At 44.1% G+C, this 25,568-nt stretch overlaps 1 protein-coding gene across 1 annotated transcript in view; it reads right to left on the bottom strand.

The window, feature by feature from the left end:
* Nucleotides 1–3,427: 3,427 nt before the first annotated feature.
* WDR33 (WD repeat domain 33) overlaps nt 3,428–25,568 on the bottom strand; it is an 833,238-nt gene continuing 811,097 nt past the window's right edge. Inside the window, exons 21-22 of the mRNA XM_078665596.1 lie at nt 4,405–4,620; nt 3,428–4,242 (exon numbers count right to left, since the gene is read on the bottom strand). Coding sequence (XP_078521722.1) covers nt 4,016–4,242; nt 4,405–4,620 — 443 coding nt within the window. The 3' untranslated portion in view covers nt 3,428–4,015. The remainder of the gene's footprint in view (nt 4,243–4,404; nt 4,621–25,568) is intronic.

The raw sequence follows: 25,568 nt of genomic DNA, 5'->3' as shown, positions 1-25,568 counted from the left end.
GTGAAGAAACTGTTAGGCAGGGGTCAAAAGACCCAGAGAGTGTACTGTGCCTCTACTTTTGTTGAAATGTTCCAAGGCGGAATTGGCTATTGCCCCAAACAGATGTCAACCATTGAAAGGCATATCCATGAGAGAGGTACGTCTTTAGAAAAGACTGTGGAGAACATCCACTCATAGCAGGAAAGCATCACATTGGTGTCAAACATACTTCCCAGACAACCAGCAGTATCAAGGCTAGCACAAATGATCTATTTGGCTGCATCTTGACAACCCTGAATGGTTTGAGACAGTGAGGCTGTAAGGTCTTCCGAAACTGCCAGCAAGATCTTGCTGGCCATGTCTCAGAGGGAATGTTCAGTGAGAAAAAAATGATCACCTCGAGGGAATCTGAGGTCTGGCCACCTGCCTACTAACTGGTGGGCAAGAACAGGGCTCTGATTGAAAGCCCATTAAGAGATCAGTGAGGGCCTCATTGAGCATGGAGCAAGGGCTCAGATGAGGCTGGTACAGGCTGTAAGATTTCTGTAAAGCTGTGTGTCTGAATCTTAATACAGGACAGCTGTAGGTCCAAGACCGCAGCTGCTAGTCTGTTTACCAGTGTAAGTGATGCACAGTCTTCCTCTGGTCATCCAAATGGCAAGTTCAACCCTGTATCAGGGGAGGTATAAAGCCCATGCAAAAATTGTTAGCCTCTCTGGGTGGTGACAAGCTTTGGTCAGAATTGAAGCTAAAAAGAATGTAGAATCTGATGGTACGTCTTCCCTAGTAGGCGCATATGTTCAGAGTCAGGCTGTATGGCGACTGATAGCTCTTTAGTAACTTTGCAGTGCAACATCAGATGTGATTAGGCTTGAGTTGGTCCAGGGTCAGAAACCACAACCAGATCCTCTATGAGTGCTGGTGGTGTTGGCACCAGCATCGACTTGGGACAGACCGATGAAGATTGAGGAGCCACAGTGGTAATCTGTACTGGAGTCGGTCTGGAGCTTCGAATCGGTCCAAGGGGCTCAGATGGCCCAGAAGGTGTACCTGTCTGCAGTATCATCACTGAGGGTCCCTGTGGATCCTTAGGGCTCAAAGGCACACCAGAGGGAGCGGAAGAACACTAATTACAGGGAAACATCCTAAACAACGAAGTTTTAATTACGAATTACCTGAACAACGAAGTCCTAAACCATGACTTTTCTTAACAAGGATTCCCGGACTGCAATGGCCCTGGTACAATTTGTTGCACCTCACTCTTCTCCACCCCCTACCCCTTTAGGAAACTATGAAAATGGCAGTGACATAATAAATTCCAATCAAATCGCTGCTGCTCCAGCCACGGCACCCAGCATCTGTGCACATACACACAAAGGGAATTTACACCAGGACATCCTCCCAGTTGCGCACATGGCCAAGGAAATGGCAGGGTTTACCAATGCAAAACCAATATTTATGGTTACAGCATTGCCAGCAACTCCTCTGCTAAGGACAGCTTGGGCAACACATCCACATCCGAGGACCTTCATGAGGCACAAAGCCATTGGAGTGTGCGAACAGATCATCCCAGTGAGTAGTAACCTGCTAGTATCTTCTATTTATTTTCCTTTGAGTCAGATCTTTCTTGCTGAGAACACAATGTGGGCATTGCAGCTGCGCTTTCTGTACTAAACCACCAGAAAAAAACAGGCACGTATTGTTGACATATCTTCAACAGCTTCTCCGCCAGTGATTATTTGAACAGATTACTGGGGGCTTTAAGTATGTTATTAGGAGGGGAGTTCTCAAGGCATGGAATTCCCTAGAATTATGGGGGAAGTGAAAATGAAAACAAATCTAAGTGCTAATTCACTAGCAGTGTTTACGCTGTCAGCGTCTCATTGGAGCAGGAATGACGGGTGTTAAAATATACGTTGATTTAAGTATCATCAAATGACAATTGATTATTATTCAAATCATCTATTATATTTATTTTATTGAAAATAACAAATATGGGAATTAAAAAGAACAGTGGTGAAAATGGGTAATGAGCAATATAAAAATATTTCGTGGACTTATTGTTATTACAATAGATCTATTGGTCAGTCACGAGGTGGCTTTTTCGTGGCTTACGAGTCGTAAAAAATGTAGTGGTTTGGCATTGCTCATTGTTTAGCCTACGTGGTTTAGGAATTCGTGGTTTAGGTAGTAGTAGTTCAATCTTACATCCCTAAATACCTTCAGCATCGCATCTTTAAAAGCATCAATTTGCTGCAGTAGAACTAATGGCTTGGAGAAATTGTGGCCCACCAGGACCAACTGTGGAATTCCCTTCGTATTCGGAGCTCCGGAATGTGACAGACTAACATTGTGACACCTATGCACCTTACCCTTGGATAGAGTGCATCAGGGGTGGGGCAGAGTCCTGCTTCGCTTTCTTGTGTTTGCATGTGTACTTCGATTTTGACTTACTGGAGGACTTTGACTGCAAAGTTGACCTCTTGTGAGAGCGACCACAGAAATGGAATTGAGTTCAGACCCTCGACTTGGAGGGGAAGTGGGCAAAAAAGAGACTACTGATTCTTCTTGTATTCATTGATGTACTGCTTTGATTCTAGGCCCCAGATCTTCTTTAGGAACATTAGGACACACTTGTCAGACATGCCCAGAGCCCAACCACCAGAGAGACATCTTGTGCTGGTCTGTAACTGACATTGGTTTTCTACAGTTGTGGCATGGTCTGAAACTGTAGTCTTCAGAGGGGACACTGTTCCTAGCACACTGAATTTCATTCTGTTTTCAGGAGTCATAAGAACGCTGACTAAATTGGGAGCAGAGCTCTGGACCTGCACCAGAAGGTGTGGAAGGAAAAGATGTGATATTCATGGCTCAGGGTGGTAGCTTTAGGTCACTCCAACTCAGTCACTTCCAGACAGTATGTAATCAACACAGAGCTGCATGGCGCCACCTGGTGGCACGGGGTAGCATTACTTGGCAACGATTTCGAGATCCAGATTGGCACCATGGAAGTACATTAAGGTGTGGGATCTGCAGTTAGAAGTATCCATCAGAAACATTTATACTGACTAAGCAGTAATACCTATGCAACAATTCCCTGCTTTTTGCATGGGGAATAGGTGAATAACTAAATAGTTTCAGCCCTTGACATATGTTGATATTTTTTAAATGGTAGAAAATATTGACTCATACAGGCACATTTTCTAGAAAATATAACATTTTTCATCTGTTGATATGGGATTGGGCATCTGGTATATAGGGGAAGGTTCTGATAATTACTTCATAACAATGGGAGTCAGCTAGGTCGCAGGCGTTTAACTTTTCCTTAGGATGTAGGTCGAAGCGCGAATTGCAAAAGGTTTGGGGCGATTATGTACACTAGAATATTCTAGTTTATAACATTTTGCATATCATTCCAAAATATAGACAATAACTTAGACCAAACAGATTTCTTTTTCTCAATTCTTGCGCAAATTACGTTATGTATTTCATACAAAAAACAACTTAACATCTGATAATCTGTACAGAGAAAAATTAACTTTCTCTGTGATGAGAGGTGACATCGTTGGAAATGGAGTGCGATAAGAAAAGAACTCCATTTCCCCTCGACGCTGATTAAGCACAGGGGGAGGAAATAAAAGAGGACCCCAAAACTCATCATGATAAAACAAATTTAAATTTGGAATTATGTCCACAAACATGACATGGTGAGTCAAGAGATGGCAAACAGAGTGAATAATTGTAAGTACCCCACACTGCATGAGGAAGGTGGAGCAAGACAGATGAAGCAAATTCGAGAGGCAAAGATGAGTCACTGTGGGGTTGTTCTTGCTTTTAAGTTCTCTTGATCTAAGAGATCATTGCACGATCTAGGAAGTGATTTTGCCCTGAGGCCTTTTCCCTTCATCTGGGATTTTCGGGCTCTGCAGCACCTTTAGGTTCTCAAGGGCATGTTTTCTCATTATGAGTTCACACAAAGTATCTATTCAAATACTGTGAAGTATGAACTAAGCAGTTCACCCAAGGATCTCAACTTTTATCGACCCCTGCCACCTCCACGTGTAGATCCCCTAGAACCACCTCGCCGAGTGGGGCCTGAGCTAATATTGCTGCCTCCTCTCCAGTTTCCACTTCTTCCTCCTCTGGATGGGTTGCTGTTGCCTGGAGGTCCCCCAAATCCTTCCTCGCGAAGGGGATCCCTATCTTGAGACCTAGAGCGACTGGACTTCCTCACTCTCTGTGACGAAACTGTGGTTCCTCGACCTAATAAAAATAAGAAGGAAAAAAAGGGATGAGCATGCTTCAGTTGATAAGTGCCTACACATTACATACACTACATCAATTCTTGTCACAAATTATGTTATAGGTATCACACAAGGAAATTTCAGCATCATCTTCAGACAGTTTGTGCCATTGTTATTTTACCTTTCCCTCTCTCCTCAGCTGAACACCCAGGGGTTTCTGCATCTCTGCTGTCGGGGGTCCCAGGTCCATCATGCCAGGGTCGCTTTCGGGGCGGCAAGGATGTAGTGTCCATTCCCTGCAAAGATGCAGTGCGCTCGCTTCCAGGAGAATCAGGGTCATTGGGAGAAGATGGAACAGGATGATCAGGACGTGGGCAGTCTCGGAAATGCTCTGTCCCTAATGAAAAAAAGAAGGGAAAATGTAAGCCTTTTCAGCATAGATGTTAGCCAACATAATTCCCAACATTCAGGACTAAGAATCTGCCAACACCCACAATTTCTACAAACAGAAGAGTGTTCTCATTTGTGACTCGAGACTAAATCTAGGAAGAATGCTCATATCATATTATAAACCAAGGTGGCGGATGCTTTTATTGAGAACTGCGGTTTCTTCTAGAAACATACATGCTGCCCTAAGTTTGCACAGCAAACCATTTTTTATGATGGATCTATCCGCAGATTCCTCACCTTCTAAATTCCCCACAGGTGCCATATTGGATCCAGAAATGTTTAAGCAATTGTTCCAGGCCACCAAAAAGTGGCACCATCACACCACCTATGGAAGTGACAGCACAGACATGTATATAGCCCCACCCTTGCACGCTATCAGTTCCTCTTTACGCCGTGCAAATTTGAGTAAGAGCTCCACTTCAAACTTAGTCCGCGTTTTACCAAATCCAAATATTATCTCAAGACAGAATGTTAGGAGAAAGGTCTACCCCGAAGTCCAAAGGATTCAAACCATGCCTGCGGACAGCAGATGTTGGCTACGGATCTGCACTACATCTGCATGTGTTGTCTAGGGTCTAAGCATGACTCAAAGTCTGTTACAAATGATTCCTGATGTACTTAAAGGCCATGAGGGAGCAGAAGCCGAAACTATACATAATCCAAGCACAAATAAAAGGGTAGGTTGCACTCCGAACCATAGACTCACTGCTATGCCCAAATGCATGTTCCCTACTGGGCCAGATCCTGGTCCCCCTTAAAGTCACTGATCTCAAATAATTTGAACAAGAAATCTATAATCTATAAAGACAAGAAGTTCAAGAGTAACACTTCCCAATCCTGTTAATCGTGCTCTAAGGAGAAGTCACACAGTCAGTATTCGAAGGAACCAACTCTGCTGCCCTAGTCTGACTTGGACGCTATCCGCAGGTTGGTCCTGGCACACCTTATGTTACCACACTTCTTGACTCTGCAGCAAGTAAATGCCTTCAAGGAGGCCATGCTGCAACTTTTCCTCACTTGGCCCATTGGAAGTGGCAACCCATACCACCATATACATGCAGAAAACTACTGGCTGCTGCTCTGGATCCTACCCTGCAGCCTGTTTTGGATTTGAAGATGATGTTGGCCCATAGTCAGCCGATAAGCTTATGGAGATAATCAATTAAGACCACATTTTGAAGGATTCCCAGGCAGTTCCACTCCTTTAGGACAGTACTACTGAGAGGGACACTGGATCAGATTCAGATGCTGTCGAGGGCCTCCAAAACATTGCACGTTGCCAGACCAGGAGACTGATAGTTTACTTTCACCTCATTACACTAACACTGGCCTATTTCTCGACTTACAGAATGCCAGGTGCCTGGACGCTTCTCCTAAAAATAGCTGAATTCCCTGCTGGAGGCCTCTAAAGAAGAGTGCACCACTTTTATGGGGGTCCTCCACAAAGCTGCAGAAGTGTTGAAACTTCTGCTTTCTACAGCAGAAACCAAGTCAAATCTATTGACTGAGATTGTGCAGCACTGACCTGCCACTTCAAAACCCATCTTTCTCTTGAACAAAACTTTGACAAAGACACTGATTGGAAACTGGTCTAAGCCCCATTTTGCTCCTTTAGCAAGTCTCCCCTGGCCTGCCATGGGGACCTGCCCTTTCTGACCCAGCATCCAACTCTTGCAAGCTTGTAGGCTCAGGTTTCCACCAGAAAACCTCAACGCAAACCCCACTGTGCACCCCTCAACACCCGCTCCAGATAGTGAATTGAAGTACACAGATGTATTCTGGAAGAGGGTCTTCTTATCTGCTAGTCTAGGTTTGGTTTGGTTTGGCTGCCTGGATGCTGGGGAGCTATATCCATGCCCTTTGGGATATGACCAGAAAGATCTTGCCTAACATTCCTGAGGAATTAAAAAATGCTTTTGCTCAGACAATATAAGGCAGACTGATGCAGCTTAGTGTGTGTTGAGAGCGGGACTAGGTGCAACAGATTGTGTAGATTGTGCCATAGGCATCCATGTGGTGCTTCGGTGAGATGCCTGGATGAGTGCCACAGGCTATTCAGGCAACAGGCAGACATCCCTTATAGGCATGCAATTTGTTGGTTCCTGGCTTTTTGGAGAAAAAAAAGCTGCATTGGAGAGCTTCAAAGATAGCCGGACTCTGGCCCATTTCTTAGGCTCATTATCACCAGCCTATTAACTCGATCATAAGAAAATTAAGAAGCTATGCGTGTCCTCTTGTCTATAGCTATAGGCAGTCCTTACTGCCTATGCAAGAACCCATACAGCCTATTCGTGGCTTCTGCTGACAGTGGCAGACCACGTGGCCAGCAGTAAGGGAAGCGCTGCTTCTGCGAGAGCTGCAACTGCAGCCAAACCACTTTAAACCATCCTCCTATCATCATGAATAGCCGATAGAGAGTACAATTAGTTTGAGTGCTGTAGGTTCTTCAACACGCTCCTCTTTACATCTGTTCAGTTCAGGCAGATCATGCCTCTATCCTTGGCCACAAAGTTCAATTACCGATAGTCAAAGAGGCCGTTGAGAGACTGTCCTTGGGAGGGAGTGAAAAATATATTGTTCCTGGTAATTTTTAGGATGGTCCCTAGTTACAGTTTTTTGTCGTCACTTCTGGAGGTGATGTGATTCCAGGGTGGAATCTGATGGTGCAACTTGGCGCAGAGCAATTGCTGGAAAAATTCCAGTTGCAGTCTGGCACTTTGGGAAATTCAGAAGGTGAGAAATGTGTGGTTAGAGAATCCACCAGAAAGCGCTTTACCGAAGAGAAGTAATTTGTTCGTCAAGAACAGAGCAAACAGTTAGAAAAAGGGTTATATTTAAACATTGTATGCCTCACCGACACACCTAAATCTATGAAAACCCAGTACAATAAACAGAGGATCATGTAGGACAATGTCAAACTAAGAGTTTGACGAGAAATGACTGCCATTGAAGTGCCTCAAAACTAATTTTTTTAAGCCCCATAAAAAAGGTTGGCTGACTACAATGTCTCCAAACGCATTTACATTTGCCTCCAAAAAGGAGGGAGGGTCCTAAGATCTAAGCAAAAAGTGACAATAGAATAATGGGATTGCTAGAAAATAATCTAGGCATTAACTTAGCCCCCTTTCTTGTCCCCGTCACTGTGTGACAAGATGCACTACAGCCAAAAGACAATTGGCTTCAAGACCCCTTCAAATGCAGAATTCAGCAACTCAAGATTGTAGACAACACAATTCATATGTGTGAAAAATGAACCAGGCTTAGGGCCAGCCCAGATAGCATCAAACATCACAAATTATCTCAAAGACTAAAAGTATGTTACAGGTTAACACTGGTCACTCTATTTGTATCCAAAGAATGTAACACAGCTTTGGTAGTGAAAGCATGGATGGGATGAAAAATGGGGAAAACATTTAGATTCAAGGTAGAACCTGGATGTGACCTTGGTGACAAAGCCAGGTCACCAATACAGTTTACCAGTATACTGAACACATGAAAGATTATCTTGAATGACAAATGCCCTAAACAACTCAAAGTGTCTATTCTAAGGTTGCCAAAACAAGTGACAGATCCCAGGGAGGAATCAGACCCTTCCCATCAGTGAGTTAGATCTACACAGTGCCTCATCAACTATGTAGTAGACGAAGGCATTCATTGAATCCTACACTAAGCTACTTTTGAACAGTGAACCTTTCCAAAGTTTGGGTCACTCCCTGTTACTGGGCAGGACCCACAAACAAACGGAGACCACTAATTGTCTCCAAGTGATAATGTAAAACCAAAAAGCGCCTTACCTATTCAACAGAACATCAAACTACACGACCACTGGAGGTGTTTGATTCAACAAAGATTCTAAAAATATATGGTGAGGGTTGCTGGCTATCTATCTTTATTCTGGTGCTGCAAACCTCCCAATTAAAAGTGATTACTTATATACCATCCTTATTTATATAGTGCACATATATTTTTAGAATCTTTGTTGAATCAAACACGGTTTGTTTTCTTGGGGCTCTAGGTGCATTAGTACACGGTTTGTAATAGTGCACATTGGTATCTGTTCATTATTTTTACAATTCACTATTATCATTTATGCACATACGAAAAGTTTCTGTTTCTTTCTTACACACTACACACAGAGAGAGTGACCGATGATGAGAAGCGGGTATACTGGTAATTGCTAGCCAGGAACCCCCTCGGGTGTTACGACCGTGAGGCACTCTCTTTGTTTTCACATTATTTTCTGTGTCTCGTGGGGCCTGTGTCTGTTCTTCTTTATAAATACACATCCTTGACCTATGGGATTAGTGTTATCTTACACATTCGAGGGGTCTAGATTAAGTATAATATATCAGACCCCCTCCAGTGGTCGTGTAGTTTGATGTTCTGTTGAATAGGTAAGGCGCTTTTTGGTTTACATTTGATTGAGCGGGGGCGGCCTTACCTTATTTCCCCCTACACTCCTATTGATTGATTTCCAAGTGATAATGGACAAGCCCAAAGCGGCCAAAGTTCAGGCACCTGTTTTAAGCCCAGACATTTTACACTGGAATGGAGGCTGATGGCTAAATGCCTCTGCTATAGCAGCCAACGGCCTAAGTTGACAATGAGTTTGACTAAATCCTACATCCAAGAATCCAGAGTGGTAATGAAAAGCCATGATTATTTTTTGAGGACAAACCAGCACAAACTGAAAGACACAGTCAAGGAAACTGAAATGTTTGTTGCACCTCTCATGCCTGAGGTAATACCATTGCTCAAGCAGGTGCAACAATAATAGAATAATTGTGGATGTGCCTGAAACAACAGAGGGCACCAACCTGGTGCTGTTCTTAGAAGACTGGGTCACTAAAATTGTAGCCCCGTAGGGAATATTTTGCCCTTCTTTTTCTTTTAACATGCACACATGGACCAGATTCCTCCAGCCAAACACTGACAAAGTCCAGTATTGGCAGCTTATTAAATTATAGAGACCGAGATCTAGTTCCTCATTGAGCAAGACATCTTGGCTTCACAGAATTAGAGACAAACTCAGATGATCTTTCAGGATAACTGCCATTCAATCCAACGGTATTGTATACCTAACACTATTTAGCCAACTATGAGATGCTACAAATACATGCTGCTCCTTCCTTCCAAGCTGAAGATCATGGCAGACAAAGACTAACTTTGTGGATGCTGCTGCCTGGGAGTGGGGGCGAGTGAAAAGCTGATCTCAAAAGGAAGAAGAGCAACAGTAGCGTATGTGGCAATGGCGCATAATGAGAAACACCAAATGGCGAAAATTACCTGAAAGGTCACCACAACATGCTGCTGAATCTACAGGTGCACAGTTTAGAACACAGTCACAAACACCAACCAGTCAAATTGAGACACTAATATGGAATTTCCACAACCTGATTCCAGTATGGAGGAGTTCATGGCAGAACCACCCCTCTCACCTTATATCATACTGATGACATCAAATGGAAAACCAGGCCATAAAGCAGAGATGTTAAAATGTCCTGAGTAATCGCAATGTACCTCTATGAATCACATATATTTGAACCTTTTTGCATTACTAGACCCGGACTCTGATTACTCTCCTACCTGTGATATATGTTTGAAATGCCTTCTATTGATGAAGGTATGGTGACTGAACAGAATGTGGGGCTTGTTCATGGTATGCCAAGACTGCAATGGCCCAATGGCCCAAATTTTTATACTAAACTTTAAAACTCTACTATGATTAGAACAGCAACATCATAACACACATTCCAATGTAAATTCCTTACATGAAGTGAGAGGTAATGGAAGCCTGGCTAAATGTCACAAAATGCCTGCCTACATACGACACAAATGGGCACACTTCGCACTCCTACAGGAGACACTTGGAAAGTGGATACCACAAAAACTCAACAGAAGAAGGAGGGGCCCCATTACATAGCAAAAAAGAAATATCCTGATGTTCGACGGGCACTTATATAGTTTAAGTCTGGGTTGTCATTTTGCTGCACCATTGCACTCATGGACCAATATGGTAGACACATTATGATACAAGGAGGACTGGATGTGGACCAACTCTTCCTAGTGTGTGTTTATGCACCAAATGCCACACCGGTTAACTACGCTGACCAAAGTTATGCTAACATTTGGGCTTCGACCAGATAAGCCCCAGGATATATATGGAGGTGACTTTAACTGTGTTATTGACGTAAGACTATACGGGCCTTTTACTCTTTCCCCAGGACAGCCAGTAGTCAATGTGTCACATGATTTTAAAGAGTGGATGTATAGAGGGAACATTTATGATCTTTGGAAGCACTGGCAGCCTAATAACAGAGGTTCTCCTTATTCCCTGTAACTTGCATTCTGAATGGATTCATTTTAATAAAGACATTTATTTGGGAAAGCTTACAAACTGCTGCATCAGAGAAAGACCTGCACCTCTCTGCAAGAATGAGGCACAGGGGCCCGGAATGGTCCCCACAGTGTGAGCAGAACCAAGAACGGAGCGTACCGAGGAATTTGTTTCAACTTGAGACCCTTTATAGAACTAAACACCAAGAGGTGATGCAGTGCTAATGAAAACCGGAAAGCTGTCCTTGGTCCATGCAAAGAAGAATTAAGAGTGTAGAAGGAGAACAATCTAGACTAAGAGGCTTGCATACAGGACAAAAATCTCAACAAGATCCCAAGGTGTTTAGGTCTAAGGATTTGTAGAGCACCGCTAAGTACCCAAGAGGGTTTGAAAGTGATGTTCCTAGGCACGGGGAGATTTCGTTATTCGCCCAGAATCACAGGCTGTTGAGCTGATGCTAAGACTCAAACCTGGATCCCCAGCACTAAAGTCAGCAGCTCTGGCTGGTAAGCCATAGCCTTTCATTTGAGTAAGAAACAAGCCACAGGATCAGAGGAGCCACAAACACTAAGAATCTACCACAACCACCTCACTAGAGTTGGTGTTGCCTCCACTGTTTGTGCCAGCACCAATAACGCAGCTCACAAGTCAACAGGGCATGATCATTGCTCCTCGCGTCTGTGAGATATGCAGTGCACACCATATGAAGTGGTGTGCCAATTCAGCAGAAAGCAGGCACGCCCTGCACTGGTGAGTGAGACAAGAGAACAATTACTTTGACTACATCAGAAGTCCAGGAGGGGTGAAACAGAACTGCTACCAACAGGGGAGATGAACATTCAGACATACTGGTCATTGGTCCAGAAAGACACATCCAGATAGTTTGCCCCTACAACGGAGGCCCCAGACTTGACATATTGCACACATAGTACACGAGGAGGCTGTCCCATATAAGCAGCTCTCCAGCAGTTTTTTAAATGTATTAGTACTACCCAGTAAACTTTGTTGTTTTTTAAACATTATGTACAGAATTATGATGTGTGATTTGACTAAAATAGTTCTTATTTTCCAAAAGAATCATTGGTTAGACATTGAATTAATAACTGGTATTAATTCTTTGAGTTCTAAATCGCTATCCTCTACACCACCTCCCATAGACTGCTCTACTTCACTACCCTGAGGGTTGAGACCTAAACGGCTGTACTTTGTGCTCAGTCTGGGCACAATGGTAGTGAGGATAGGCCCAAGGAACAAGTGGTAAACGCTCAGATTGATAAAATATGAGCACAGTAACCCCTGACTGCACCAAAACACAAAGTTCCCACATTAATGGTGTTTTTCGTCGTTATTGCTTTACTTTTTTGTAATTTCTAATTTCTCAGTGAAACTACCGTTTGAACTTCCAACAACAAATCAGAGGAAAACATGCTCGAAAGTTTAACTTTGTTTTGGTCACTCAGCTGCTTTTTCTGCACACAGGTTAAAGAATTGCTATCACCCACCAGCCCAGGGACTACAGAAGTACAAGTCCTTGCTTAATGCACTCCTGTACCCAGACTGACATTCTGTTTGGCTTGTTTTTTACGCACAAACTATCCCCAGTGTCTGTGTCAGACATGGGTCAACCCAGGGGTGAATAAGAAGACATAGGCTAACAATCTTAACTTGCATCTGCACACCAGCTATTGTTCAGAGTAAGGTAAAGGGTCAAGATGTAACTCATCCACTTAGCCATCTTTCTCATCACCTTGCAGAAGGCCTGGGAAGGGCTCACTCTTCAGCTTGACCTTTTCAGCCTTTGCTGTGCTGCTAACAATGTATCCTCTCCTAAGGAACACCCTTTTGGGGTCCTGAGTGGTACCTGCAACAACTAGGCGAATCTGTTTTACCAAATTTTAGGGAACACTCCATTTGTGCTTCAAAGCTTGATGGCAAATTGATTTGAGCACCATGAGCTCCGAGCAAGCCTGAGATAAATGTTCACTTTATTCATCAGTTGAGCAGGCAACTTCCTGAAGTCCAAAACATAATCCACCACATCATGGCAGAGGGATCCATGAGTGCTTCTTAGCCCCCTCTAATTGAAGTCAGTGGACAGTAGACAAAATTTCTTTTAGAAACTGGGTTATTTGGGAAAAATGCATAATTCCTGCCCCAGAAGTGAAATCAGAGTCACATATAAGAACAACCCCTGCATGCTGATGTCGGTTTCTTTCCTGACTCTGCCCGCATCCCCACATCTTCAGATGCGGAGCTCAATAACTCATCAGATGTGGCAGTGTGCAGAAATCTAGATGGGGATCTTTTTAAGTATAGAAAAAGCAGAGTATTCCACAGAATCGGGCGATCAGTGAGAAATCTGTAGTTAGAGTATCCACCACAGGAACGTTACTGAAGGTAAGTAACTTGTTCTGATTAATCTTTACAACTGCAGATTCCTCACCTTGTGAACAGATAAAAACGCAGTAGTTCCCAAGGTTGTGGGTCTTTGGAATGGCTCAGACCAAGAAGTCTTGCAACACTAAATGGTCAAAATGCCCACCCAGACGGTCAAGTCAGTTGTGCTTTAACATGTGCACTGATGCCCACATATTCGCCTGACAGATAACCTGCACAGGCACTCTGCGTACCAACGTAGTGGTAGTAGTATGGGTTCTGGTGGAATGAGCCCTTAGACCTTTTCAAAGCTTCTTCTTGGCCAATGTGTAGCATATCTCAATACAGAGGACAATGAATATATATATGGTCGGTTTCTACACTGCCTAGCCTTTATTTGCCCCAGAAAACTCAACAAACAGCTGACTGTCCACCCACTGATTCTTGGTACGATCGATGTAAAAGCTCAAAGCTCTCTTGCCATTCAAACAATGGAGTCTTTCTTCCTCTTTTGAAGATTGAAGTTGGGCAAAGAATTCAAGAAAAGTAATGGATTGTCTGACATGAAAAGGAGTTGTGTTGCCTGTGAGGACATAAACCACCATTGTTTAATAAACAGTAGGAATGCCTTTAACAGCAAGCAAATGGCCTGCAACTCCAACAGGTTGAGTAGGAGCCAGGCGTCCGCTGTAGACCAGACCAGCAATGATGCATATGTCACCTTCATCTGCTCTGGGTGAGGGAGAGTAGGGGTCTGCCACAAGTCCAATTGTAGTCGAGCAGCCACAGCTGCAGGTCTTTTGCAGTCTCCAAAACCTGTTCAGAATGCAAATTCCCTTGCTGCTAAGCCCACTGACATTTTTGATCCCTTTGAGGAGACAACATGTGCCACCTGGTGTGGTCGAAAAGCAGGATGCAGACGGCCAAGAAAACTCAGAGCCACTCTCACTGAAAACCAGGACTTCTGTTGAAACATCTGGATAATAGACCAAATGTCTTGGACCCGCTGACCCGGAGGGACAGCTCGAAACTGCACCGTATCAAAAATGTCTTTAATGAACAGAAGCATCTGCAGAGTCAGGTGTGACTTCCGCTCACTGATTAAGAACATTCACAGATGTTAGCAGGTTCACTATTGTCTGCAGGTTGTCTACGATTGACTGCATCAAGTTTGTCTCCAACTGTCAGTCGCTGAGGTACGGAAGGAAAATACTACTTACCCAGCATCTGTTCTTAGCATTGAGTGCTTTGCATAGCCTTCCATCTAGTGTAGGGACCGGATGTTTGCACTTTGTTTTTTTTCTTTCTATGTAATAGATATTGCTCTTTTAAGATCTAAGGTGTGTAGAGCACGTTCTGCCACAGAATCTGGTTGAGTAAAGAACACAGGCAACTCAACAGATTGGTTGATATGAAAGGCAGATGGACCTTTGGTAGAAATATAGGGTTGGGCCAAAGAAACACATTGTTTTAATGTACTTGTAAAAATGGGTCAGATGTATCAACATTGTATTTTGGAGGCCTTAATTGCGAATTTTACTGATTCGCCATTATGGACTCGCAAAATGCAATGTATGTAGGTTTCACAAATAAAATTGTGATTCCTACAATTTGAAGGGTGATGGGGGCCAAAAGGCCACCCAGAATCACCCCCAAAAAAGTGTGCACATACATACCCTAAGGGCAAGTGTGTGCGCCACATGTGCACATAGAAAAATGCAAACATTTTCATTTTTCTAGGAATATGCAAATTAATCTGCGATTCGTAAAAGCAAGATCGCAATTTTTTTATTGCTTCTTGCATTGCATTTAAGGTATCGCAAATTGTGATTCCTTAAATGCATTTGCAAAGTAGGTAATCGTAAATAATTGCGATTACCCATATTGCAAATTAAAAAAGTTTGATACATTGCAAAACGCATTTTTGCGTTCGCAAACGGGCTGATTCTGTGAATCGGCCCGTTTGCGATCGCAAAAAGCGTTGATACATCTCACCCAATGGTTCTTCTATAGTTAGTGCCTGAAGCTCACCTACTCTCCTCAGTGATGTGATGTGATGTGATAGCAATGAGGAAAGTTACCTTCCAAGTGAGAAATTGCAGCTCACATCTGTGCAATGGTTCAAAAGGTGGACTCGTCTGTCTGGTGAGGTCAATGTTGAGATTCCACACTGGAACAGTTAGAAGTCTTGGGGAATGACTCTTAAGTCCTTCCATAAATGCTTTAATGACAGGCACTCTGAAGAGAGACAGATTATATTTTGAAGGTATGCAGCTATTGCAGCAAGATGTAAGCATATGGACGTGTACGCTAAGTTTGTATTTTGTAAATGTAATAAATAGCATATAATATTTTGAACTCAAGCGGGCTGATTTGATTGTTATTATAATATATGACAAACTGCTTCCACTTTGTTGCATAGCAAGCCATTGTGGTAGGACGTCTAGCCTCTTTGATAATGTTCATGCAGTCTGGCGGGAGATTGAGGTAGCCAAACTCTAAGACTTCAGGTGCCAGATTGCAAGGTTGAGATGACTGGGATCCGGATGCAATATCTCACCACGGCTCTATGTGAGTAGATTGGGCGTAAGATGTCGTATTTGGTGAGGAACTACTGAGAGCTCAAACAGGGTGGTGAACCAGGGTTGGCGGGCACATGTGGGAGCAACTAGGATTAGTGTCAGGGACACCTGTCTGAGCTCCCGAACCACCCATGAATGAGTGGGAGAGGGGGAAAAGCATAGGCAAATATCCCTGACCAATTCATCCATAGTGCGCTGCCTTTGGACAATGGGTGTGGATGTTTGGATGCGAAGCTTGAGCATTTCGCATTTAGGTGTGTGGCGAACAGATCTATGTCTGGGAAGCCCCACATCTGAAAGAATGGGAGGAGAACTCGAGGGTGGAGTTCCCAACCAAGGATCGGTTGTCTTTGACGACTCAGCAGATCTGCTATTTGATGGTCTACTCGTGGAAGGTGTTCTGCGAGGAGATACATTTTGTGGCGTATGGACCGACTCCAGATGGTCTGTTCTAATTGTGACAGCTGGATAGTGTCCCCCTGCGTTTTCGTAAGTAGTACATTGCGGTCATGTTGTCTGTACGTATCAGGAAAGCTTTGCCCTACTAGATGAACTTGAACGGTTTTGAGCGCTAGAAAAATCGCTAGAAGCTCTAGATAATTTACGTGAAGCTGCTTTCGCTGCAAGCTCCACATGCCCTGAATTGTGTGTGTTTGGAGATGAGCTCCCCAACCAGTGAGTGATGTGTCTGCTGATAGCACTGTCTGTGGAACCAGGTCGATGAAGGGCCGCCCTCTTGAATGGTTTTGCGGATTCCACCACTGCAGAAAGCGAGGAGTACGGGCGTCCACCAACACTAGATATGATAACTGATCCTGGTTCCACTGCTGTGCTCAACATTCCTGAAGGGGACGCATTTGAAATCTTGCGTAAGGGACTATTAGGATGCAAGAAGCCATCATCCCGAGTAACTGCATGAACACCAGAGCTGGCAATGAGTGTTGAGGCTAAAACTGAGATAGAGAGTCCGCCATGTTGTGGATTCTGGCCGGTTTGGGGTAGGCCAGAGCCCTTTGCGTATCTATAGTGGCTCCCAAATACTCGAGTGTTGGATGGTTGGAAATGGGACTTGGGACAGATTTACTGTGAATCCAAGATTGTGGAGCAGCTGCACTGTTTTGTGAGTGTGATGTAGACGGCTTTGTTGCGAGCTGGCTTTAATGAGCCAGTCGTCTAAATATGGGAAGACATGAATGTGTTGTCTTCGTAGATGAGCTGTGAATACTGCCTAGCATTCGGTGAAAACCCTGGGCACGGTGGGGACTCCGAACGGGAGCACCTTGAATTGATAATGTTGGCCCGCTACCACCAACGGTGAACGGCGTGTATTGAGATGTGGAAATAGGCGTCCTTTAAGTTCAGAGTGGACAGAAAGTCACCTTGCTGAAGGAGCGGGAGCACTTGTTGGAGTGTTACCATATGAATGTGGTCTTATTGAACGTATAGATTTAGGTTTCTGAGGTCTAGTATAGGCCTGAGAGCCGTCCTTCTTGGGAATTAAGATGTACAGGGAGTGTAACCTGGCCCGGTGATATTGTAATGGGACTGGTTCTATAGCTCCATTTTCTAACAGAAAGAGAACTTCTTGCTTGAGTAGGTTGAGATGTTCTTGTGACATTGCTTGTGATATTGCAGGAATGTTTGGGGGGGTGTCTGTAAGTTACAGGCAGTAACCATATTGGATAACTTGTAGAACCCATCTGTCTGAGGTGATTGTATTCCAGATGGGTAGAAATTGGGAGGGATGTTCCCCGAAAGGAGTGGAATGATCGGGGGTAGCGGAAGTTTTGTTGTTGCAGGGGAAATGCGTGTTGAGTTACCTCTGCCTCTTCCTTTACCGTGGTTACCTCTAAATCCACCTAAAAAATAACCTCTTGATGAGGGCGATTGGTTGTTGCCCTTGTAAGAGGAGGAGGGATTCTCTGTGGAAATATTTTTGGAGCCACCCCTGTAAATAGAGCAACAAAAGGATCCCCTATTAGATGGTGATTGCAAAGCCCTCATGGACTTGTCGACCTCAGTGTCCTTCATTTTTTCTAGCAAAGTGTCCACTGTTGGGCCAAAGAGGTGTTCTTTGTCGAATGGTTGGTTGAGAATACAGGCTTGAACCTCCGGTTTCAACCCTGAATTTATCAACCAAGCATGCCTGCGTAGCAGTACACTGGTGTTCACTGCACGGGTTGCCGGGTCTGCTGCGTCTAAGGCGCCCCTGATGGAGGTATTAGTGATTAATTTACCCTCCTGAATAAGGTCATTGGCCTTTGATTTGAGCTCATCAGGCAGAAATTGCATCAGGTTCTCTAGTTCATCATAATGAGCCCTGTCGTAGCGAGTTAATAAACTTGCGCCTTAGCAATGTACAAATGATTGGCTGCTTGTGACGCTACCCTTTTACGCGAGGCATCAATTAATTTTGACTCCTTATCAGGAGGAGGGGCCTCACCTGTGGTTTGTGAATTTGCTCTTTTGCGAGCGCTGGAAACTACAAGAGAGTCTAAAGGAAGCTGACCCTTGATATAAGTGGGGTCAGTAGAGGGTGTAATAAATTCTTGCCTGCAAAGGATTGTTTAAAATCTCGTCTGTATGCTTAAGCATCCCTTTAAGCTTTGGTAATGTTGGAATAGCTCTTTGAGAGAAACTTAAGGTTTCAAACAAGAAACCCTCTTCAACTGTAACTGCACCCATGATAATGAGCAGCCCAGATTTGTTTTTTTTTTACCTGCCCGCCGCCTTGCCTTCACTGCTGCACTACCAGAGACTGCATTCCCCAGATTCCCACGCGCCAGGAAGCGCCAACGCCACATCATTTACGCCGAGGGGCGCATAAAGGCGGATTGGGTCGCCCGCAGTGCGGGAGCCGTATTTTATTTTATTTTTTACCTGCCTGCCGCCTTGCCCTCACTGCCGCACTACCGGGGACTGCATTTCCCGGATTTCCACGCGCCAGGAGGCGCCAACCCCATGTCATCTGCACTGAGGGGCGCATAAAGGTGGATTTGGGCGCCTGTTGCGCAGTCGTGCGTCCCCGGGCCTGCTCTCTTGGTTGGTCATCAGTGAGGTGATTTCATCTGGAGGGACACCGTACCTGAGGAGTGCATTGCGGATAAGTTCTCTCAGCGACGTCCATGGTAAGTGTAATTTTGGTCCCCGTAATCAATGTGAATTTTGTTTTTAAGGCGGAGGCTAATTATCACATTATAACAACAGAAATCCCCTGTTATATCTAAATATGGGAAAGAGAAAGGCTACACATACTGATCATTCCATTAGTAACAAGAGGGCTACTATAGACTCCTTGTTGGCAAAAGCGGTGGGGGCTATCTCAAAAGAGATAGATAAAGTGGAGAGGAGAATATCGATGGGCTCTATAGGCCCTCCTGCACCACTACTTACGTCAGAAGAAGCAGCTGATACGACAGATAGGAACCCCCGGGCCACTGGCTCTGACAAATCACAAGCCTCGGCCAGTAGTGATATATTGCAAGAGGGGGGAGCAGAGCGTACCAATTCGCCTGTAACTATAAGGACAGAGCCAGATGTTTCACCAGCACCTAAAAGACTACGTAAAACAAGAAAGAGAAACAAGCCCACATGGAGAGGAGAGGTGCCAGTGATACAAACTAGTTTGACCAGTATGATAGATATGGGGGATTTCTGGAGGAGGGCTAGAGCAAGGGGGGAGCAACATCCCAATGAGGTTGAGACAGAGCATGCCAGGACCAATCGTAGCATCACAAACAGTGTAGGCCTGCCAACAATTGATTTGCCGCAGGGGAGAGACAGCTCCGGCTACAGGTTATAACGTCCACTGTGGGGGAAATATTAGTTTGTTATCTTGGAATGTGGCAGGTTTCGCTTCCAAATTTGGTGATGAGAGATGGGTTAATTGTATAACCTCATACAATATTATATGCTCACAGGAGACTTGGGAGGTAAAAACAATTCTTCTTAGAGGGTTCTAAGACATTTTTTCTCCCAGCAGAAGGGTTGCCCCTCTGGACGTGCAAAAGGGGGTCTAATTATTTTGATAACACTTGACATAGGTGCAGCTATGGTATCGCTGAAGTGGAACTCTAGAGTAGCACAGAGCGTTAAGATAGTGGTGGGGAGAACTTTGCGGTTTTTACTGGTAGATTTCTATAATGCAAAAAAGACCCAGGGCCCCTCAAGTCTGAAGGAATAATTTGGGCTTCTGGAATCGTCAAGGGGTGACGAATTCGCACAGGACAATCTTGTGATGCTTGGGGACTTTAATTGTCTTCTGTGCCTACATATTGGTCAAAGCTCAAGTGACACCCCAATTACCAAGCCTCAGAGGCATATGGAGCATTCCTCAGATGGATCTGAATTAAATGCCCTTTAAACACTTATGATTTAATCTTCACATTCGCAAAATGCACCGAAGAACCCTAAGAGTTTCCAACTACCTTCTCATAAAGGCAGGGGTCACGTCATTATTATTGACTTTATTTTTGTTTCATCATCTATGGATCATCTTACACAGTTTTCTAAGATTTTGGAGAGCCCTTTTAGTGACCAACATACGGTCATCCTGGGGTCAGAGGCACCAGATTGGAGGGGAGTTCAGGTCAATGGGAGGATGGGGGCAATAATCTCAATTAACCAGGGGAGGCTATTACAGTGGCTGCAAGTGGATACTAGCGCTCTCAATAACTCCCAATTCAAAGCAAGGCAAAATGAGATTATGAAATGCCTCGAATCAGAGCCCTTAGATGAAGATGTACTGAGCTTCTTTGTTGCCATTGCACAGGCAGTGGCTGGCTTATTAACAGTGCCGGCAGTCCAGCGCTGCTCGGATACCTCAAGATGGTTTGACAGTGGGTGCTCCAAGGCACTAAAGAAGCTAAAAGCAGCCCTGAAAGAGACCCTGTGTAATAAAGACAGGGTAGCTAGTGCCTGTAAAAATGATAAATGTGCGCTAAAAGAGAGAGGGTCACTATTACAGAACCAGGCATGGGAAGAGCTGGTTCAAGCCAGTGAATTAAAGGACAGTACTCTTTTTTGGCAAGTCATTAATAGTCCTGGTTTCTCTGAACCCGATAAACCAAGCATGATACATCATATAACCCAGGATCAATGGAAGGTACATTTCCAGGGGGACTATAATTACGGGGAAGGAGAACAAGATGGTGATGACCTGGGGTTACGCACAGGTGTTGTGCAGATCAACTTCCTATCGGATGAGGTTCAAACTGCTATCGAGGGACTGTCATGGAAGAAGGCCTCAGGACCGGATGGGATCCCCTGGACCGGTTTCGGAACAATATAGACGTCTGGACGTGCTGTTCGTTTTACACAGGAGGGGGACTTACTGATAATTTTGGATGTTCAAGAGGAGTGCATCAAGGGTGCATTCTTGCCCCTCTTTTATTTACATAATATATTAATGGGCTGGAATCCTATTTGATTTCACTGCACGCTGATACCCCGAGGATAGGAACTAGATCAGTCCCAGTCTTGCTATATGTGGACGACGCTGTGCTTATGGCACGAACACCTAGACAATTACAAGTGTTAATTGACAGGTTTGTCTCCTACATGATTACGCTAGACTTATCCACCAATTCTACTAAATCTTTTGTTATAGAAGTGGGCGTTGGGGGACTAGTTCAAAAGCCTATAAGGCAGGCACTGCTAGCGTAGCCAAAGTCCCGACCTTTACATAGCTTGGTGTTTTATTTGATGATCATTTAAATAGAATACCCTGAAGGAGGAAAAGACAAAGGCGTTGAACAAAGCCCTGGGAGCCATCGCAAATTATGCACACAGGTTAGGTACATGATCCCGGGGGTGATCTTAAAATTATACCAATCGTTTTGTATTTCCAAGGCCTTGTACGGGGTGAGATTTGGGGCTATATGGTAGCTGATGAATTACAAATGACACAAAATACATTTCTAAAGCGGATTTTAAAAGTGACTCAGGAAACCTCTGTATACACAGTAAATGAGGAATTGGGGGTCAAATGCATTACAGACCTAGTGGCAGTCAGGCCAATGCTTTGCTGGGTGAATGTTTGGTCCAATGAAGAGGCTTCTTTTAACCAAGCAGTAATCGCGGCCAGGGTATGGAGCATTATCTCGGTTTATTAACTAGTCCCCATGAGCGTTTTTTAATTACTTGTTTTAGACTGAATTTGTTTCACCATTTAGTTGCCTCACCTCCAGGTCTTGTAGTACAGATCGAGGACAAAGGGCCCTGTGGCTGCAATAATAGGTATCCACAGGATATTTTACAGTTTATCTTTCTATGTAAATATTTTACGCTGCCTAGGCGTCAATTTCTTAAACCGTACTTGAAAGATTTGGGGTATGGTTATTAATTCACTAAGAGCAATGATGAGATCAAGAAAATCTAGACATGATTGTGCTCAGGAGTGTGGGACTAGGCTGGGATGATAGAAGAATTAAATGTACAGGTTAGATCATATGAGTGTATTTATGTCACGTGGAAGTTATGTTAAGAATAGTGCCGTCTTTCAGGATTTGTTTTTTTAAAGAGTCATTTTAGGTCAAGGTTTGTCTTATTTCTTAGTAGGATGATAATATCAGTTTGATTACTGTAGGATGAAATATCTTATAATTAATTTAATATTGTTTTAATGTATTATTCCTTTTATGGCAATATCACTGCTGAATAAAGATTGTTTATTTATATATAAATAACTCTACCCCATGATAATGAGCAGCCCTGTTAAGTAGCTCTATGTATCCTATGTTGTCGTCGGGTGGTGAGGGTTTGGAAGGATATAGAGCCGGATTATAATCAGTGTTCGGATCAGTGTCATAGTCCTCCCACGGGTCATTAATGTCCTGTGGCCTAGCCTGATCCCCTTCATCCTGTGGGTAAGCTGATAGTGGTGGGGGAGAATTTGTGGGTGTGATAAGAAAATTTGGACCAGTGGGTGATGGAGGTGGAATGTAAAGTAGAGAAGGGTTAATACCCACATTTTTTTTCTTTAAAGGAACGCGGTAGTCCTCCGGGAAGTCTATCTTCTTTGTCCATTCTAACACCCCATATACATGTTTTACGTACACTGCACGTTTTATCAACGGTGTCTCTGGAAAGGTTGTTGACTGCTGGCACAGTTTGGAGATCTACACAGCCGGTTGGTGGCTCAAGCCAAGTAAGTGGAAGGGTATGCACTCAGAAAGGTCTTACGGGTGAGGACAGAGGGAGGCACAAGATTGTTGCTTAACGTAAAGTAAACAGGATCTGTTTCATTCATAGAGCGTTTCACGAACCTGATGTGACACTATTCAAGACCTTGTGTGTTACTATACATTGACAGTAAGTGGAGCTTCGGCTCTGGCATTTAGGTGAAATGCGGTAGCATGAATATTCACAGTTAGCAGTGACAGCAGCAATATGCACTATTTTAAAAGAAAAGTAAAATTATATTTTTCAGCTTATTCTGCAATATTCTAACTGTGTTATGGACCGGATAGGTGAGCATGGTAGTACTGTTTAGGAGGTGTTTTGGGGTTAATTCAATATATGTGGCATATCACTTTTTAGGTGTAAGGGAGTCATCAATTGGGTCACTATTTACTGGTGTTTTTGTAGCACAACCAGCAGGTCGTGGATCACTCAATATACACGCAAACATTCTTGGTTCACACTATCTTGTAGGTAACAAGCTTGAATAGACAGTATGCAATGCTACACTGTTTTAGGACGCGGGTCCTTGTCCTAAAAAGCTGAAAAATGTATTTTAAATTAGTATTTCATTCTGATTTTGAAATGTTGTATCATTTGCATTCATAGTATTCCCGACGAAGGGTCTACCGAAATGCATTGGGAACAGCAACACTGCACAAGAATCATGGAATTTGATATTTAATTGAACTGTACAATAAATGTGATAAAGGAATATTGATTAGTAACTGAATATTGACAATCTTTTCATTTGGCATAATTTTGTCTCAATGGCTATTTAATTGTCAGGAATCATGTTATAAAAAGAGAAAAAGTTTGTATAATTATTAATTTTGAAGAAAAATTAAAAAGGTTGTATTCAATGTAATGATTCACAAAAGGGGGTGGTGATGGACAGAGCATCTGAATTAAGCAGAACACTCATACCCAGTCAAAAGATCAGGGCTTGATCCATCACCGTTTTTTAGCTCACTGCACCATCCCAGTTCAGAACCTGGCTACATGCAAATTAGTCTGTCCCTGGCCCAGTGCATCATGGGAACAGGGCAGACCAAACTACCAAGCCAATTCTTTACTGGAAAGGAAACAAGCTTCCGGGGACCGGTTTCTGGCATTGCAGCCGTCTTCGGCCCGGCTTGCTTGAATCCTGATGGTGCAGTGAGCAAGGGACTCATGTCTGAGCAAACCCTGCCACTCCTATAGTGGCCAAAACGATTCACAAAAGGGGGTGGTGATGGACAGAGCATCTGAATTAAGCAGAACACTCCTACCCAGTCAAAAGATCAGGGCTTGATCCATCACCGTTTTTTAGCTCACTGCACCATCCCAGTTCATAACCTGGCTACATGCAAATTAGTCTGTCCCTGGCCCAGTACATCATGGGAACAGGGCAGACCAAACTACCAAGCCAATTCTTTACTGGAAAGGGAACAAGCTTCCGGGGACCGGTTTCTGGCATTGCAGCAGTCTTCGGCCCGGCTTGCTTGAATCCTGATGGTGCAGTGAGCAAGGGACTCATGTCTGAGCATACCCTGCCACTCCTATAGTGGCCAAAACGATTCACAAAAGGGGGTGGTGATGGACAGAGCATCTGAATTAAGCAGAACACTCATACCCAGTCAAAAGATCAGGGCTTGATCAATCACCGTTTTTTAGCTCACTGCACCATCCCAGTTCAGAACCTGGCTACATGCAAATTAGTCTGTCCCTGGCCCAGTGCATCATGGGAACAGGACAGACCAAACTACCAAGCCAATTCTTTACTGGAAAGGAAACAAGCTTCCGGGGACCGATTTCTGGCATTGCAGCCGTCTTCCGCCCGGCTTGCTTGAATCCTGATTGTGCAGTGAGCAAGGGACTCATGTCTGAGCATACCCTGCCACTCCTATAGTGGCCAAAACGATTCACAAAAGGGGGTGGTGATGGACAGAGCATCTGAATTAAGCAGAACACTCATACCCAGTCAAAAGATCAGGGCTTGATCCATCACCGTTTTTTAGCTCACTGCACCATCCCAGTTCAGAACCTGGCTACATGCAAATTAGTCTGTCCCTGGCCCAGTGCATCATGGGAACAGGGCAGACCAAACTACCAAGCCAATTCTTTACTGGAAAGGAAACAAGCTTACGGGGACCGGTTTCTGGCATTGCAGTCCATCACCACCCCCTCTTTTTGAATCGTTTTAGCCACCACAAGTGTGGCAGGGAATACTCAGATGTGAGTCCCTTGCTCACTGCACCATCAGGATTCAAGCAAGCCGGGCCGAAGACGGCTGTAATGCCAGAAACCGGTCCCCGGAAGCTTGTTTCCTTTCCAGTAAAGAATTGGCTTGGTAGTTTGGTCTGCCCTGTTCCCATGATGCACTGGGCCAGGGACAGACTAATTTGCATATAGCCAGGTTCTGAGCTGGGATGGTGCAGT

Source organism: Lissotriton helveticus, chromosome 11 (assembly GCF_964261635.1).
Source record: "Lissotriton helveticus chromosome 11, aLisHel1.1, whole genome shotgun sequence".
Taxonomy (NCBI): domain Eukaryota; kingdom Metazoa; phylum Chordata; class Amphibia; order Caudata; family Salamandridae; genus Lissotriton; species Lissotriton helveticus.
The sequence above is the reverse complement of the archived record's forward strand: the minus strand, read 5'-3'. Positions and strand labels throughout refer to the sequence as shown.